Genomic DNA, 19328 nt, shown 5'->3' with positions numbered 1-19328 from the left:
AGAGAAAGACAACATTGATGTTTTACTTGAGTATTCATAATGATCAGTGTTTCAAGATACTTCCTGCTCTTGTAGATGAATGAGTTACTGCTCTGATATATCCCTGCAAAAACTGCTACAAGTCATGTACACATCTTTACATTGAGAACACAACTTCCTGTCTATACTAACAATTAAATCTATGAAAGAATCTTCAATAACTTTATCAATAACCTTTATGATCGTATGAGGTGTCATGTCAAGTGAGCAAATATTCCAGCAATTTGATGGATACCTCTAAATAAGTCTGGACCAAACAACCAGTTATGGACACGCTTGGCAACATCAATAATCCCAGACAAAATGCCTGTTTCTCAATCCACAAATCATTCATGGCATCAGAAGCTTTTATAGATATATAGTTTTTCATGGGCTTATGAATGACATAATGCTAAAAACACAATATGAAATGGGTAAGAACACTTGAATAACACAGATCTTTTACTGGAAAACATTTCTTGGAAATTGCCATGACAATTCAACATTTCCAGACTCGCGCACCAAATATTATACTGATTATGGCATACATAAAAGGACTTCACAATGTCTATCAATAGCCATGATATTGTGAATGTTTGAGGAAGTCTTCATCCGAAGCTATTACCCTAACAACCGTTCTATGTGAGGCATCTTTCAATGTTCTTGAGTTCCATCAAACCAAATATGATAACATTTCATGCAAAAAAGTCCCTCCCCAAATGTCCCAGATCAACATTTGCAAAAGATTTCCCACACAAATTCTTTTCAGTAATTGGAATTAGTTGTTAAAATCTTTTAACCAGGTGAATTAATGTTAATGATTTCAAGATAGGAATATATCTAAGGAGAAAATACAACAAACCTTTTTTCTGTGATATTGATGTATAAAAAGATCATGAAAGTCCAGTGACCAAATGAAAAGGTATGGGCACATAACATTTCACCATAAAGATAAAACAGGTAATTCCTCCTCAGCAACTGGGAAAACACCAGGATAACTAAATAATGTCATCATTCACAATCATTCAAAACACAGACAAGCAATAAATTTATAAATTTACAAGTAGAAGAAGCTGTCAAAAAGCAGTGTTAGTCTAGAAAAATATTGAAAAAGCAAGCAGTTAGTATTTGATTATTTGTACATTTATAAAACAAAGGTTGCTCAAAGAACTGTACATTCATTATTTCTAGATTATGTCTCTGTCGCTGTCTCTGTGAAATATATAATGCAACATCTGGTTTCTAATTACGCTCCTCCTAGACATGACCACCATGCCACAAGAAGAAGACAAAGGAGATCACTCACTCTATATTGTTCAGATGTTCAAAGTCAAACCAGAACACAACAGCAAACGCCATGAGGTTAGAACACTGAGCCATCAAGCTGAAAACAGACATATTTTTTCAGATTAGGAACGCAATACTCCTCATAATCTGCTGCAATATTCTAGCCATGGTGGGAGAATGTAATGTCATAAACTTTCGGGTCATACACTTTCATGCATAATTGAAAATTAGATCAGATATTAAGCATATAAATAATAAATAATACCATTTTGTAAGCAGATTCCAGAGGTATCAAAACGTTTGATTCTAGCAGATGTAAGCAAAAATATTGCCATCACTGTTTGAAAACTTTGTCTGTTTGAAAACTTAGTCTAACTGCAGTTGGATAGATATTCCCCCCTTTCTCCAGCTGACTTCTCCTGGTGTTATAGAAAGTGGGCACCTGGTGTACACAAGGGAGTAAGGGAGTATGGACTGCTTTAATAGTCATTCTCATGAAATGATTGTGATACAAGTGCAACACAGTGCTTCATATCAAAACTTAACATGGTCCTTTTCTTCTAGGTGATCCAGAAACCTAAATTTTCTGTTTGAGGCATTTTCGACAGCAAAAATAGCACATTGTAGGGAGAAACAAAACATGTAAGATCGGAAGCAATGCACAGATTCTGCTATTTATGGCAGGTAATACAAGGGAATCTACAAAAACTGGTTCTGTATTCCTATGTTGTGTAGGTTGGGCCTTTACCTAGACATGTAAATACATGTGTAGTACACCTAGATACTTAGGGACTGAAGAGATATCTGCTGCATACAACAGGTGCTCATATACCCAGACATGGGATTACAACAAACTCCCACCTGGATATAGGGAGGCTGAAGAGATATCTGCTGCATACAACAGGTGCTCATATACCCAGACATGGGATTACAACAAAATCCCACCTGGATATAGGGAGGCTGAAGAGATATCTGCTGCATACAACAGGTGCTCATATACCCAGACATGGGATTACAACAAAATCCCACCTGGATATAGAGAGGCTGGAGAGATATCTACATTATACCCTGAATGGGATTACAACAAAATCCCATCTGGATATAGGGAGGCTGGAGAGATATCTACATTATATCCAGACATGGGCCTAAATCAAAATCCCACCTGGATATAGAGAGGCTGGAGAGATATCTACATTATACCCTGAATGGGATTACAACAAAATCCCATCTGGATATAGGGAGGCTGGAGAGATATCTACATTATACCCAGACATGGGCCTACAACAAAATCCCACCTGGATATAGGGAGGCTGGAGAGATATCTACATTATACCCGGACATGGGATTACAACAAAATCCCACCTGGATATAGGGAGGCTGGAGAGATATCTACATTATACCCAGACATGGGATTACAACAAAATCCCACCTGGATATAGGGAGACTGGAGAGATATCAACATTATACCCGGACATGGGCCTACAACAAAATCCCACCTGGATATAGGGAGGCTGGAGAGATATCTACATTATACCCGGACATGGGCCTACATCAAAATCCCACCTGGATATAGGGAGGCTGGAGAGATATCTACATTATACCCGGACATGGGATTACAACAAAATCCCACCTGGATATAGAGAGGCTGGAAAGATGACGCAGGAGGGTGAGCAGGCACAGTGGCGGCAACAGTATCAACAGCCAGTGACCTCTGCAACACCAACATGAAACATGAACTATACTACAAGGATTGAATAAAAACAATTTTTATCCTTACAGCAATGTTCTCCTACATTAACCCTGTTTAGAACAAGTCCATGATGCAAGCCATCATGTGCAACGCGGTCTTATTTATTTTTGTGATGTAATTCACAATGCACACAAATGAATAAAAATACTGTCAACAGATGTATGTGAATGAGATGGTTTAAAGGTCACATGCAACCAAAAAATCAAGCATAATTAAAACAACAATTATTATTCATTAAGTGGACAATTACAAATTGAAAGTGAAATAATTTGTACTTGGACCCAGTATGCAAAATGAAGGACCCAAAATACCGAACCCAGTCAGAGCAGTTGGGTGTGCACTCAAGTGTAATGAAATCTTTTCACTGGCTAGCTCATTTGCCAATGCACTTAGCCGACTCTCTGTTTATCGCATATAAGCCAGATAGGTGTTAAGTTTCAACTGCATGTGGTCAATTGATTGAAGTTGTGCATTGCATTAACAAACAGGAAGGCAGACATATAGGTGACAATAAACCAGACATTGAGTTTTCCGTGACAGAGTCTTCTTATCACAATCAACATGGGTTTTTTCAGGTAACAAGTAGAATATTTACTTGTTTGTGTACACAACCAGGATCAGACTACTGCTCACGGACCCATACTCTGGGCATGCATACTGTTTCAAGCACTGCGCATACATATGGGTGCAGTGCAGCACAGTTCCTTAAGCCACATTTCCCCCTTCACTGGGGAGAAATTAGTGAATCATTTGAATTCTGATTTCGCAGGCTTTTTTCATCATGTTTTTTTTCAACTTTATAGGTAGAATTGACATTTTTCATGACTTGTTTCGGTAAGCGCATACCAAAAGGTATCAGAATCTGCAAAGTTGTGTGTTACATAGCATGTGACCTTTAACATATTTTTAAACAGCATTTCAGGCATGTAAGCTCTGTGTAGGAGGAAACACCAGACTGAAGCCAGTCAGTTTAGATCTACACCACCTTGGTAAAAGCCTGGTGCATGGGTGTGTATTGCCAACTATCAACATATCCAGGACAAATCTCAGATTCTAAGACATCATTGTAGGTTTCTGGCAAGAGTACATGATGCCAAGGATTGACACATCCACTAGACCAGACAGTATATAACAGCTGGCAAATATTTGTGGACCTGGCCATCCAGTGATTGACATCTTGAGCGTCAATCACCTCAAATGCCATGCAATCAATCAAGTAAGGAAGGCTGACCACCCAGTGCATGTGGTAAAACCAGCATAAATTGAAAAGGACCTACTTTACAGTGAATCTTCACAGAAGTATGATCACACGAAATCTGACATCTACACACTACATGATGCATGTGGATACTTACATCCTCATTCCCTTGAAATAGTCAGAGAGGTTTTCAGATATGAAGATGAGGTAGGCACAACAGAATCCTAAAACATAAAAGAAACAAACCCATGAAGTACAGAGTCAAGAGCCCCTTATCTGTCCGAGACAAGATGACAGTGTCTCATCTGTTTGAGACATGACAATGTCTCATCTCTTTGAGACATGATGACAATGTCTCACATGTCTGAGACAAAATGACAATGTTTCATCTGTCTGAGACATGATGACAATGTCTCATCTGTTTGAGACACACTGACAATGTCTCATCTGTTTGAGACATGATGACAATGTCTCACATGTGTGAGACAAGATGACAGTGTCTCACCTCTTTGAGACATGATGACAATGTCTCAATGTCTGAGACAAGATGACAATGTCTCATCTGTTTGAGACACACTGACAATATCTTACCCTTCAGAGATGTACTCAATACAACAGACAATAATTCACCTGTCTTACATAAAATGAATTTACCTCACGACTGAGACAATCTGTCTTTCTGTCTTAGACAGATATGTTACCTCATGAATTCTTGTCTCACATGTCAGGAACACAGATAATATCTAACCTGTCTGAGACATACTTGTCTCAGCTGCCTGAGGCAGACAATATTTCATGTCTCCAATATCTGTATCTTACCTGTCTGAGACATACTTGTCTCAGATGCCTGAGGCAGACAATATTCATGTCTTCAATATCTGTATCTTACCTGTCTGAGACAAATTTGTCTCAGCTGCCTGAGGCAGACAATATTTCATGTCTCCAATATCTGTATCTTACCTGTCTGAGACAAACTTGTCTCAGATGCCTGAGGCAGACAATATTTCATGTCTTCAATATCTGTATCTTACCTGTCTGAGACAAACTTGTCTCAGCTGCCTGAGGCAGACAATATTTCATGTCTCCAATATCTGTATCTTACCTGTCTGAGACATACTTGTCTCAGATGCCTGAGGCAGACAATATTCATGTCTTCAATATCTGTATCTTACCTGTCTGAGACAAATTTGTCTCAGCTGCCTGAGGCAGACAATATTTCATGTCTCCAATATCTGTATCTTACCTGTCTGAGACAAACTTGTCTCAGATGCCTGAGGCAGACAATATTTCATGTCTTCAATATCTGTATCTTACCTGTCTGAGACAAACTTGTCTCAGCTGCCTGAGGCAGACAATATTTCATGTCTCCAATATCTGTATCTTACCTGTCTGAGACATACTTGTCTCAGATGCCTGAGGCAGACAATATTCATGTCTTCAATATCTGTATCTTACCTGTCTGAGACAAATTTGTCTCAGCTGCCTGAGGCAGACAATATTTCATGTCTCCAATATCTGTATCTTACCTGTCTGAGACAAACTTGTCTCAGATGCCTGAGGCAGACAATATTTCATGTCTTCAATATCTGTATCTTACCTGTCTGAGACAAACTTGTCTCAGCTGCCTGAGGCAGACAATATTTCATGTCTTCAATATCTGTATCTTACCTGTCTGAGACAAACTTGTCTCAGATGCCTGAGGCAGACAATATTTCATGTCTCCAATAGCCATATCTTACCTGTCTGAGAAACCACAATGGCCAAGTCCACCAGGAACCTCCCTGTGTGACCCAAAGCTTCAAATCCTGAAACATATATTGTAACTAACTTATAGGAATATTTGCTACAATGACACTGAATAGTGTTTTACGAGACTGTATTTTCCGTAATTTGCATTGTTATTAAGTGACAGTTATTATTGGGTCACCATGTTTACAGTTTTGAGTGATAGTTATTATGGGTCACATTTCGTATCATCGGTGACCCGCGAAGATCCCGGGTAGGATAGGCCTTCAGCAACCCATGCTTGCCACAAAAGGCAACTATGCTTGTTGTAAGAGGCGACTAACGGGATCGGGTGGTCGGGCTCGCTGACTTGGTTGACATGTGTCATCGGGTCCCAATTGCGCAGATCGATGCTCATGCTCTTAATCACTGGATTGTCTGATTCAGACTCGATTATTTACAGAGCGCCGTCATATAGCTGGAATATTGCTGAGTGTAGCGTAAAAGTAAACTCACTCACTCGTATCATTGGTTACAGTACTTTAGTGGCATGCCTTTTAAGGTAGTGCTTTAGAGTTGCCTCCCTCTTCCATTGGGTGTGTACTTTGACTGTTGGTAAACACGAGGCCATTCGCAAAGTTTCCATACTTCCATGCAATACTCTGGAATCAGGGACTGTGTATATACAGGCTGGTTGTTGTGCTGTCTGCATAATACTGGAGTTGTGTCATCATTAGGCCTATCAACATCTGTCTGCCTCTTTGTCAACGTTCAACCTACATTCAAGATGGCTTGCTCCTTAACATTTAGTAGATCTGTTTTTCATTGAAAACCAAGACTTTGGTCAGTTGATCTTATGTTTGTGACCCATTACTTTGCTTAACTGCATTGTACTAGAAACCTCTATTGTGAATCATCATACTGTTATGGTTAAGAAATTTACTATGATAAACAATGTAAGAAATACCCCTGTGAACCAGCAAAAAAAACCTCAAGTTTAAAATATTCAGACATTATTATTTAGCCACAAGAGAGCAAGCTATACAAAGTCACAAGTCAATTTCACAATACAGATTTCAAACACAATAAAATGCGACAAAATCTAAGGCAATGGATCACAAAATATATAGTATAGCAAACTCACCAAAGTCTTAGTGTGAGAGAGAAACAGTCGTGCAAAATGTAACACGGCGAGCGGTCTGACAGCAGTTTCAGGCGTTGACGGATTTGTTGGCGATGTAAAGTCCAGTGATGTGAGTGTGAATATCCGTCACAACACGGCAACTAACCTTTATATATACCTTCAATCATTTCCCGAAAGTTCCAGCACCTACAGCCATCGCCAACACGGTAGAATACCCCAGAATAACCTCCCAGAAGTAAACAGAGGAAGTCATGGGCAGATAATTTCCGGACAAACCTGCTGCCAGAATCCTCAAAATGTGGATCATCTATTATACGAAATGTGACCCATCATAATTATTATTCAAGACACTAAACGTTGTGATCCAGTAATAAATATTATTTAATTAACAACAAAATGTACAGAAAATAAACACTCGTAACAGTATCTTGCTTTTTTTGGTCAATACATGTTACAGAATATTTCAGATTTGTCAGTGCCATATTTTGCCGGTTCAGGGGGGATTTCTTATGCCTTCTGTCACGGCAAATTATTAACCGTAACATGACATACAAAACCCCTGAGGATAGATATACACCCAACATATGTCTGCCATATCACAGCATGAATGAATCTGTTAATGTTTTTGTCACTGTAGTAAACATGAATGCTTTAGCCATAAGGTATTAAGGTTCATAAGATGTGTTGACAATCAGACGAAGAGGCAGGCAGATGTAGGCAGGCTGAATGATGGACACAAGTGTAAGTTTCTGTGTGTATGTCCCTTCAACACAACAACCAGCCTTTACATATACAGTCACAGATTCTTGAACATTCAAGCACAGTGCGACAACATCGCCATTAACTTAGAACTTTCTTGTTTGGCGTCTTGCTTACCAATGGTCAAAAACGCTTGCTCAATTAAGGAAGATTGCCTAAAGGGTGGCAACAATAAAGCGCTACCTTAAAAGGTGTGCCACTAAAATAGTATTACCATAAAACATATCTGATGCGAAATGTGACCCATCACAACTATCACCAGTTCAATTATTATACAAATTACAGAAACCACTCGCTCTCATAACATTCATATATTACACATTCAAGAGCAGCTTGATAGCAGATAAACAGTTGATAGCGAAGCAGTACTCATGTTTCTTACTATAGTACACATCTGTGAATTCAATATTAATTATGCAAACATGATAAAATAACACCTTCCCAAGGATCTCATATTTCATATAATGTCAGTAACTTAATTTCATATTCTCCAAGTGAATGGACACTTAATCATAATTTGATAGTTTCCTGATCATGCAGATAATTATCACCAAAATGATCACATTAAAACCTGAAGGTTGACAAAATCTACATTTCCAGGTGCTGCATGGATAGTTGATTGTTGTCGGAATGTACACTACAAACAAACAGTATGGGAACATCCTCAATTTCGATAGTCATATATAAGTTCAATGTGGTGTGGTCGTTTATACTTTAAGGTAAATGCAACTTTTTGAGTGTTTAATGAGCACTTTAAACAACATGTTAGCTATGTTTTCCTCACAGCTGTTGTCAGATGGTTGATACCTATTATGCATACATGAATATGCATGCATGCATGAAACATGCCTGTGGAACTGAATATCTGTAACATCTGATAAGAATAGACATGGTTCTCAGGCCTAGACATGTTGCTGTGCTGTACCTGGAACATTGTTCACTATAACATTAAATACGGGAAACAACAATCAATCTTGCTTCAGTTTAATACCTTCCTTTATTACAAGGTGAGATACTGACTCACACATTCATTTCACACACACACATATACTTGATTGTATTCTGAAGAAAATATTACTTATATACCACTACAATTAAGTTCCAGATGTGACACACAGAAAAATTCAGGCAGATGGAGAGAGGGGGGAGGCAGAGGGAGAGGGAGAGAGAGAGGGGGAGGCAGGGGGGAGGCAGAGGAAGAGACTTTCAAGAATATATATTGACCAAACTGTCCCCATGCATGACTGGAGTCCTTTTTTAACCATTCATGAATCTTGACCTACCTGTTTTAAGGACACAATTATGACACATCCATTGAAATATCATGCAGTACAGTCTTTGAGCATGGCTAAAACAGCATTAAAACAGTAAACATACATCTAACCCATATCCTCTTAGTTTTTAACACAGTATCAAGCAGACTGCATGGAACCACTTAGAATGGAATGATCTATCCTGTAAATAACATTTATCATTCATGGTAACACAGGGCTCAATTTAAGAAGTGTCAACCTACTTGCACCAGGTGCAACCCAAGGGAACAGTCTGGTTAAACCATATTCCACTTGCACTGTTTTACTGCAATATGTAATGAGAGAAAGATGCTACTGATTTATGTTTCATTCAGAAGCTTACCAACACAAAATATTCTCGACTTGAAACTACATTGATCTTAGTAATACTGGGGTGCACTAGTGCAAGCAACAATGCATTAATCAAGCCCTTCAACATTAAGGCTGAAGTGTGGCCACCACATGGCTGTGTCAGGAAACGCACCCTACTTTCTTTATCACCACCACTCACCTACATCGCCATATGTCAGGTCAGATGTCTGAAACACAGAACAAATCACAATGTTAACCAGCAGAAGAAAAACATCTCTATATATCAAGCTATCTCATGAAAAGTAGTCATCACTGCCCACAATTCTTGCTTCTTTTCACACATGGCCATGATAGACGATTGTCAAAAACGTGATACAAATGATCATCAATACTGCCATGTCAATCAAGACAGTGTTTAACACAAAATAACAATATTGCAGTCTTGTGATGACTGCATATGCATAAAATTCACATCTCGATGAGATAATCAAGTTGATATTTCGTGCTATTATCCACAACCCTGGGGTATGCTGACCCCAACAAAATCATCCCCGTTTTTTTTGTGCCGCAGAGTATGATCAACATAGACTGTGGATGCCTGTTATAAACAAGATTCTCTCTACAGACTTTTTATTTATTTTCTGGCCTGTATCCTACTTCCATGATTTTAAGAGTGATATTGATGACGGTGACAACATTATGGTAATGTCTCTTTACTACACCATACCAAGAGTCCATGCTGTGCCATGATACTCCATGTCAAATATGTCCAGATTTAAGATATCACATCACTTCCCCCAAACCCTTTTACCCAACATCCAAACAATCAACACACACTTTCCCTTGTGCTTCTTTCAATTCACACAAATGTCTACCATGTGTGTGTGTACAGGAATCTTATGTAACCACGGCAACCATACCATCTCAATTCTAAATATTTCAAGCTGTACACTTCAGTTCCTGCACTATTCAACCGAAAACCTTGTACTGAAAAATATAATTCCTCATTTGATATCTTTCTTGCATGAAAAAAAAGCTAGAGTACTAGTATCATAGATATTTGAAACAGTAATATGTATCATTAAATCATGATATACTGCTAGATACTATACACGATTCTGTTCATGTCTGTGACGTATGTTTAACCAGTTGTCAGACCTTATCACATGTGGCTTACATGTCATAAAACACACCGCCATCATACAGCTGGACTATTGTGTAACAAACGAAACCACTCCACATGGACAGAATTCATTAACTGTCATTATTTATATTTAACACTGACAAATATTTGTCTCAGTTGTCTAAACTAGTAAGACTACTAACAGGGCTAAGGCAAACACGTTGCATATTTGGCAAGTAAGGACTGAATAAGAAGTCTGTTTAATCATGCTTCTGGTATAAATTCAGAGTCAGTATCTCTTACGTATATCAATAAATGGTACATATAACATATAATTCTGTTGTGATTGAATACTAGTATCTTTTTATCCTGTAAATGTTAAGAAAAAATATATATCAATCATTCATGAAAATGCATAATTTGACACGCACAGCACCTAGCACATACATTGCCAACATATTCACGCAATGCAACATCTGTCACATCAGGCCGACAAGCACAACACCTGCTTCACTCAACACTTTCACACTCACTGGGTTTCACACAGACTTGTTATATTTCTCTGCATCAATCTTGCTCATCTCTGGGTCTGCTTCATGCCAACAGACAGGCCAAGATCAATAATTCAACAGCATTCTTGTTACAGTAATCAATGTCACTATATCGGTATAAGTGTCTAACAGTTATATATGGATATAAAATCCAGCAGGACGACATGATTGATAGGTGAGGTCTGCAATGACAGATGCTTCAAATGAAGTGAATATTTATAAACACTAATGCCGGTAATGAATACTCATTCAAATTGGTTTCAATTGGTCTTTTGGCAAATTTTGGTTCAGCACAACTTCAACATGTACTTCACTTATCATGGAGAGCCAGGTTAAGGTGGGAGAATCTTAGATGTTTATCACTTGACAGGGACACAAGCATGGCTATGGTGCTGACACACCTAGAAACATAGCCTGGGGGCACACAGCCTTACATCCATAATCTTAGGATAATAGTAGGCCAAAGGGGTGCAACTCTGGAAGGAAATTTGGGAGCACTGGATAATGACCCCTGTGCCTCTATTTTTACATGAGGAAGTGAGTTGGGTTTTACACTGATTTCATCAATATTCCAGCAATATCACAGGGGTATGATTTTTCCATGAGATATTAGTTTTAGTCCAATAGGCTCAATTCTGTGGGAAAGGAATTTTGATGAAACATGGACAACCATCTTGCTTCTGTAAACAGTATAACATCTGTTTTGTGTTCTACTGTTCATCACTCACTCTCCAGCTAATTGGTTCTCTATTTTTCATATTAGCAGCAGTGTAAGATATCATGGATGGAGGGTAGAAGAGAACTGTTAGCTGACATCGACTTGTCTATACCAGAGTTGTTGGATGTGTGATTCAGGACTTTACACCATTACAAAAGGCTGTCACTGTCTGCCGGCTGAACAGATGCAACACCTGTTGACAAGCATGCTGTATCTGATAAACACAGGTGTATGTGTGTGTGCATGGCTGTAAACCAAGCTGATCACCATCAAGATTATATCAGAATCCATTAGGCCTCACAGACACACAGTAATTGAAGTGCAAAGACTTGTGTTATCGTTATAGCCACTATACTTCAAAACAGACTTAACGCTTAGATCACATTCGGCACGTGGATGCATTCTGACAGCAAAGGGACACAACTCAATGCAGCAAAAGGCTTGTGTCTTTCCCAACACTGATGCATTGTACAACTGGTTAACAATGCATTACAAAGCTGATGATGGGATAGTTAGCGAGTTAGTGTGGGTATGATAGAATGAGTTGTAGAGTGACTGAGAGGGTGGGAGAACTAGAGGATGAATGGTGGCAAGTTAGTGATGATATGAGTGAATGAGCTGTGAAGAAAAAGAGTGAGTAAATGAGGCATGGGGGAATGAGCTATGAAGAATGAATAAATCACTTGTAAAGAGTAAAAGTGAGTAAGACGGTAAGTCAGTGAGGAAAAGTAGAACTGTAAACAACTGATATACTACATACAGGAGCAAGATAATTGTCTATATGCCCTCTCAACAGACAGACACCGTAAGTATGAACTAATATTTCAAGTGAAAATACATACATCTTCGACTGCCTTCACCAGTGTTGAAATGTGGCTATTGATTAGAGGTGTAGCTTGAGCATGAAGACTGGGATCACAACCATACACCAGTCCAGTAACAAATGTGTAATTAGAACAGTCAGAAAAGAATAAGGGTTGCTTTATCACTTTTGTAAAACAACAGGGAAAATTAATAGATTTACTCTTAAGGATCCTCCTCATTGGGAAGATAAATTTTGATAAACGTATTCATGAATTATGGATAGCAACTTTATTTTATGAAAGAGGGGTGTCTTTTCTTAAATCGTAAAGTTGTCAAGCAGAACTGAAAATGGCACATGATACAAGGTATAAATATATGATACATATACCAACAGTACCAAGAGCTTACATACATGAGAAAGACTAACAGGTGGATGCGTGTGTACTGATGTCACTACACATTCTACCAGTCAATGACCTCATGAGACATGTAAATCTATCTAGTATATCCAAATATTGATTCACATTGTCATATATTGACAGTTGTAAGAGAAACACATATCTGATCACCACCATTACAGCTGTAACCATTTTAAGACTTACAATAGCTATGATTATATTTATTTGCTAAGGAAAAACATTTGATACTAAAATTTCTAAACACTACAAATGAAAACGAAGAAAAACTGAAAATCGTTGATCTTGATGAAAACCAGAAAATAGACACCAATGGAGACGCTAGTAGATCTACAGATTCAATTGCAAACCAAGTTCTGAAACTGAAATTTCAAAAATATGTGGAAAACTAAATTTGGTGAGTGGTGAAGTGTAATTGTCAATTCAATTTCATGCTGTGTAATTCATTGCAATTCATGATTGGTTGACTTGAAGTTGATTAAATACATATGACAATGTCATATTTGTCGTTTATTCCCTATCTTGTGAACGATCATGAACAGTCAAATCTCATATGATTTGAAAACATCTCATGCTTTTGGTCCCATGTGAGATTTTATCTTACATTGTTTCCAAGCCAGGTTTATCCCTGATTGTCAGACATAAGGAAGTAGTGATCATCAAAGTTAGTTTTCACGAAAATGAAACATATTTGATAATATTACTGGACAATATTGTACCCTTCTCTTAAGGTTCATATGAACATACTGACAACAATATAAATGTTGGTCTTATATGCAGGTAGGTCATAAAGACTACTTATTACCTGTTTGTTGCTTAACACAACACTCAGTGATATTACAACTATATGACATCAGTCTGCAAAAAACATGTTTTTTAAAACATCTGTAATAAGCATAGAGATATACATAGCCTCGTGAGTTGATAAGCAAGCAGTACGAACAGTTTCCTACATACAACCTGTTGCTCCACAAAAAATGCCACAAGCTTCAGGTCAATGGAAATAATGTCAGCTTCTCATGGCGAATGAACAAGATCCAGTTTGTCTATGGCAGCAAAATCATGTGCTACACAGACGGAACCAAGGAAAGCATGCAAACTTAATTGTTCACATTATTAATATATGATTGCTGGACACATACTGGAATGTTACTGTGTGTTCCATTGACAAAAACAACCTACCAACATCCTGATCACATTCGCCACCTCTCTTTTGATAAGGGATTAATTGTATGGAAGATTTCCCCTCTTTTGACAGTATTTAAAGTACTGTACCTCATATCACACATGAATGTCGCCTTCTGATTGGCTAAGCCCTATTCTATTATTTTCAATGTACCCCGCTTACAGGCGATGTATTATTTTCAATGTACACCACTGGGAATTCCAAACTCTTCTGGTGCTTCATGGTAGTACTTCTTTGCCTCGAATAACATTGAATCACGCATCAGGCACGGAAATTACTGATGTTTTGCGATTGAAAATCAATGGAAGGGAGATCACTCTAAATCTGTTTACCTTGTGTCGTCTGCAAATGGCAATTCGCCTCACATTCAACAGAAGTGCTTCAAACAGTTCAAAATTAAAATTCAGTTGTTCGGTAAGATAAATAAGCTGCTCACTGGTCGATCTGGGTCCATGGACTCATGTACCCTCATGAGCCCTCATGAGGGTACATGAGCCCCTGGCACCTCGCAACCAGTGAACAACTTATAATATATAAAAATAATTTTGAAAATGTATCTCAATATCTTCCAAACAAAAAATTATGACGAATCATGAGAGGTCTGTCTGACTTATCAGTTCGACTGTATCCAACTTAAGTCAGCGCTAAAACTTAGAAAAAGAACCAGCATAGGGAATGTATAGGCCAATTCACCTGCATGTACTCACTCACACAAGCCATTCAACCGATCATGACTATATACTATCAAGAAGAGGTGTCACATGGCAGTGTAATTATTTCAGTTGTTTCCTTGAAGTCTGAATTCTCATTTTGCTTTACCATACTGTAATCAGTGCTTGAAGAGACCTATTTCATGCTATATATCTTCGTGATGATCATAAACCTGATCACAACCCTTCCTCTTCTAACTGACATCACCTACTCTTTCACCCTTAACACAAGACAGGATTTCTTAACATAAACATCCAGGCAAAGTGATTCTTAATAACACAGATCCACATCCGAAAAAGCTGCCCCACTGAAGTGAGCCTCAATGTATTTAACACTGTGTAACACTCATAGTGAAAAGACATTATATTACATTGTACATTTCCTTTTCATTCAAGACTATGTTGTCACTAACCATTGATGAGGCTTGTACTAAACCTTTCTCAAGCTGGAATGAAGACAAGAAAGATGCCCCGGGGTATATATCATAATACAATGGGGACCACATACTAGGAAGTTATTATATAACTTTCACCAGTCATATCAGCCCGAGGACCAGAGTCTCCTCGGGCTCATCTGGTAGTCTCGTGTTGATATGACCAGTGAAGGGAAAACAGTCATAGCAAACACAGCCACATCATCACCACCAAGATTAGAACTCATACTTCCACCATTTCTTGACGCACAGACACTTGAGCAGAGGACTTAACTCTAAATAAACTAGGCTCTGTCTATTAAAGTTTCGAGCATTTGCATGTATTCATTCAGTACCAATACCAGTTTACATGGCAATATGGCGGACATGGATTTTAGGCCCTTTGGCTGATATGGCTGATATGCATCTTCATCCCAGGTGATCAGTATGGACATGTGCTGACAGCCAGTATTGTATGTGCAAAATGGTCCATTATTATTCATAGCTATATCATAAAGTACATTATTGTGGATTTTATAAACCATGTGACTTGCCCCCTTTATCCACTTTCAATCTTTCACACAGGAATCATATGGGCCCATGGGCTCTTGCAATACCACAGTACAGTATTTCATGTTTATATACATGATATAGTTTGTGATTATTTTCAGCAGATTTGGAACAAAGTGACACAACAAACCTACTAACCATAAATCAATGAAATCTCATCTAAAATATTTAGCATAATAAATGGAATATAACTGTACAAAATGGGAATCAGTCATGTGAATGCATGCTGCAATGTTAAACAAACAGTCGCTGAAACAGCTGCATTAGGAACAGGAGGACTATCACCACTACTCAGCAGACACTATGCTTGTGACCATAATGAGGCTTTGTACCACTGATGCAAAATATAAACACCTTCAAAATGGACGTAAACAAAACTTGAGTATGGGTTTTGGAAACACAAATTTACAATTTACAATAGATGCAAATAGTGTATATAGTGAAACTTGAAAGAAGTGAAAAGGTATGGACTGTTCACTTCGTAATACTAATTGCACATCACATGGAACACCATGGCATCACTAACTCCATGTGTGGATTCAAATCCCAGCCTTCAGGTGAAGAGCAAGTTCCATTTAAACCACTGGGCAACTGCCCAGTTCAGGATATGTATTGTCACTTTCCTTGAGTCCCGCACTGAAATACCGATCTACAAGGCACATGTCAAGGAACCCTAAATATAACAATCATGGCACACAGACCTAGATCAACCAAGTGTTATGTTGCAGTGTTATTGACAGCAAGAGTGTTAGCCAGGAGTCAACAATAATTAAAAGTTTCAAGACCAGTGGAATCAATAAAGTCTTTGAAGATCCATATTTCACCTTGGCTACTGGAATTTCCTGTATTTTCTTGGATATGGATTCACTTTACAGATGTTGTCAGTCTTCATGCACAGGGGAGATCAGATCAAAAGTTGCCTACCTGTGGAACTGGAGGGTCTTTAACTCGAATGACAAGAGCCCCTTCTCCTTTGAGGAGATCTGTAACCTCTTCTTTAGACCTTGTGAGGCCATCTTCATCAATACTGCCATTGCTGTAACCCTTCTTTGACTTGCGTCTTTCTAGTATTTTGTACTTGCAGTCGATGATTAACAACATGGCCTTAACACTGAAAACAATATAGCAGGATTCAAAATTAAAGCTTTGAGGTAACATATTTGTTATTCAAAATCCTAAAACACAGTTGTTTCCTGGTATTTTTTAGTGAAACCACTGACATTCATCAGTTTGATGCCATTTGAACAAAGTTTAGAACTCCACTTGTGCACTTTCACTTCCAACTTGCCAACACTGGTATTTTAATTTCCAAACAGATGGTCATTGGAGCACTTATTGGTCACTAACACATTGCAAACTCACATAATTGCAACAGAGAGCCTGTCCACTCAGCCGACATGCTCCTAAGTATAACATTACTGCTTCCAATGTTTGGTAATGGACATTCATCATTGCCTGAAGCATAAGGGCGGTAAAACATTGTTTGCTAGAACAATTTAAGTACCCATTTTTGCATAACTTAATACAGCCCAGTACTCAGAAGTACACGCTATGAACTGATGTATGATGCACGTTACATATGTGTCTTCGTTTCAAATGTAGATTGGTCGAAATGGCTTGATTTATTCATGAGGAAAACATTTTTTTTAACCTTCGCTGTCAAAATGAAACTCTGATTTACTCATGAATAAAACTTTAACTATCAGATATTCTGGTGGTTTTACAAACAATGACAGTCACTGTCAAGATGATCAGAATATTTCCTACTTGATCGCTAAAACTAAAAGAACAAAATCTAACCCAGTTACATCAATAGTACAGTGTTCAAGTGGAAATTTGATTTACAGGAAAATCACAAATATTTAGAACCTGAGTGAGAGTGGTTAAAATGATTCTTTTGTGAAGAAAATATGGTGTTCTGTGTGTTGTGATTTCAGTAAGGATAAAACAGATCAGTTGCTGTTCAAACTTATGGTGGGTATCCAACATGCATATATCTGACACTGGGTGAACAGGAGGCATTAACACCAATACTAACGAATGCTGCTACCAGGTAAGGGATTTAGATACCTACTGATAATTACTTGCTAAAAAGGTTAATTTCATACACTGTATACATGAAGAATACCAGACTGATTAATTGAGGTTCTAACAGTGTAGCACAGATGAAGCTGACCCAACCTAACTGCCCATCTGCAGCAGATGACAACATTGAAATAAGTGTGTGTGTTTAATTTTAGACCAGTTTTAGAAATATTCCAGCAATATCAGGAGGGGTACACCAGAAATGGGCTTCAAACGTATCCATGTGGGCAAACTGCTACACTTATTGTAAATCCTTAAGAACCTTTTATATTCGTAAAAGTGTGTGATTCCCCTCATACTACAACAACTCACAGAATGCAACATTGATTTAATGTCAGAAATATTGATATTTGTGGTACTGAACAACATCTTATCGAGACGGTATCATAAAGTATGATTCTCACTAAATTCAGTGTTGGAAAAAGTACAAATACCATTCCTTTTTGATAATCAAGGAAACGATAGTAACGAAAGATGACTGCAATGGCCCAAACCATTTCAGTAACTCAAGGGCAGCTACCAGTAATCTTAGTTTTTACGCAAAATGGGAGTGGTTTCCCTTGGCATATTATGCTGTTGTTGTAAAATCTGCCATGCCCAAATACAATTTATATTATGTTGTGACATCGCAGAACTCAACGTCTATTTCTTTTCGGTCATGTTCGTGTCCATGATTTTTGTCTTAGTTTCTCATTGCTGACTCAATTGAAATTTGTGTGAAAAAGATTTTCTCAAAAAGAAAAAATAATTATCAACAAAATAGGGTTGCATTTAGGTGCTATATCAAAAAGAAATTTTGTATAAATTTAATTTTCATAATGACTATGTCACTAAATCTAGACCCAAATCTATTAAATGTATTTTTCCGTATTTCAATATCTTCATAAAAATGGGTTGGTACTTCTGTGGTTGCAATATCACATTCTTGGTTAATGAATCAAGACAGCTGGAATATAGAAAACTATTTAGTTATCTTCCACGTAATTGTTTCCAGTTGAGGGTTTTGTTTTGTTTTAGTTTTTTTTATGCAAGGTGCATGGGAGGTGTGTGTGTTGCATGCAGTAACCTGTTCCACCTTTTATTAGCATAGCATGCTATGCGCACTTGCAGACAACTGTAGACTGGAGTCGAGTATAAGAAATTTCTAATGTTGAAGAGTTTGATCTAAACTATGATTGCGATCTTAAATCCATGCTGTCTTAAGATTGTCTTTGTGCAAGTGGATTAGGGCAATTGTATGGTGGTAGTAAAGTTGATTGTAGGGGCC

The 19328-nt window shown here is 37.9% G+C and overlaps 1 protein-coding gene across 2 annotated transcripts in view; it reads right to left on the bottom strand.

Moving 5' to 3' along the window:
* LOC137274582 (uncharacterized) overlaps window positions 1-19328 on the bottom strand; it is a 41372-nt gene that overhangs the window by 17235 nt on the left and 4809 nt on the right. For both annotated transcript variants that reach the window (XM_067807848.1, XM_067807849.1), the window contains 6 exons: window positions 16901-17087; window positions 9685-9712; window positions 5993-6058; window positions 4411-4477; window positions 2936-3016; window positions 1325-1402 (listed from right to left, as the gene is read on the bottom strand). In XM_067807848.1, the coding sequence (XP_067663949.1) occupies window positions 1325-1402; window positions 2936-3016; window positions 4411-4477; window positions 5993-6058; window positions 9685-9712; window positions 16901-17087 (507 nt within the window). The remainder of the gene's footprint in view (window positions 1-1324; window positions 1403-2935; window positions 3017-4410; window positions 4478-5992; window positions 6059-9684; window positions 9713-16900; window positions 17088-19328) is intronic.

Source organism: Haliotis asinina, chromosome 2 (genome assembly GCF_037392515.1).
Source record: "Haliotis asinina isolate JCU_RB_2024 chromosome 2, JCU_Hal_asi_v2, whole genome shotgun sequence".
Lineage (NCBI taxonomy): Eukaryota > Metazoa > Mollusca > Gastropoda > Lepetellida > Haliotidae > Haliotis > Haliotis asinina.
The sequence above is the reverse complement of the archived record's forward strand: the minus strand, read 5'-3'. Positions and strand labels throughout refer to the sequence as shown.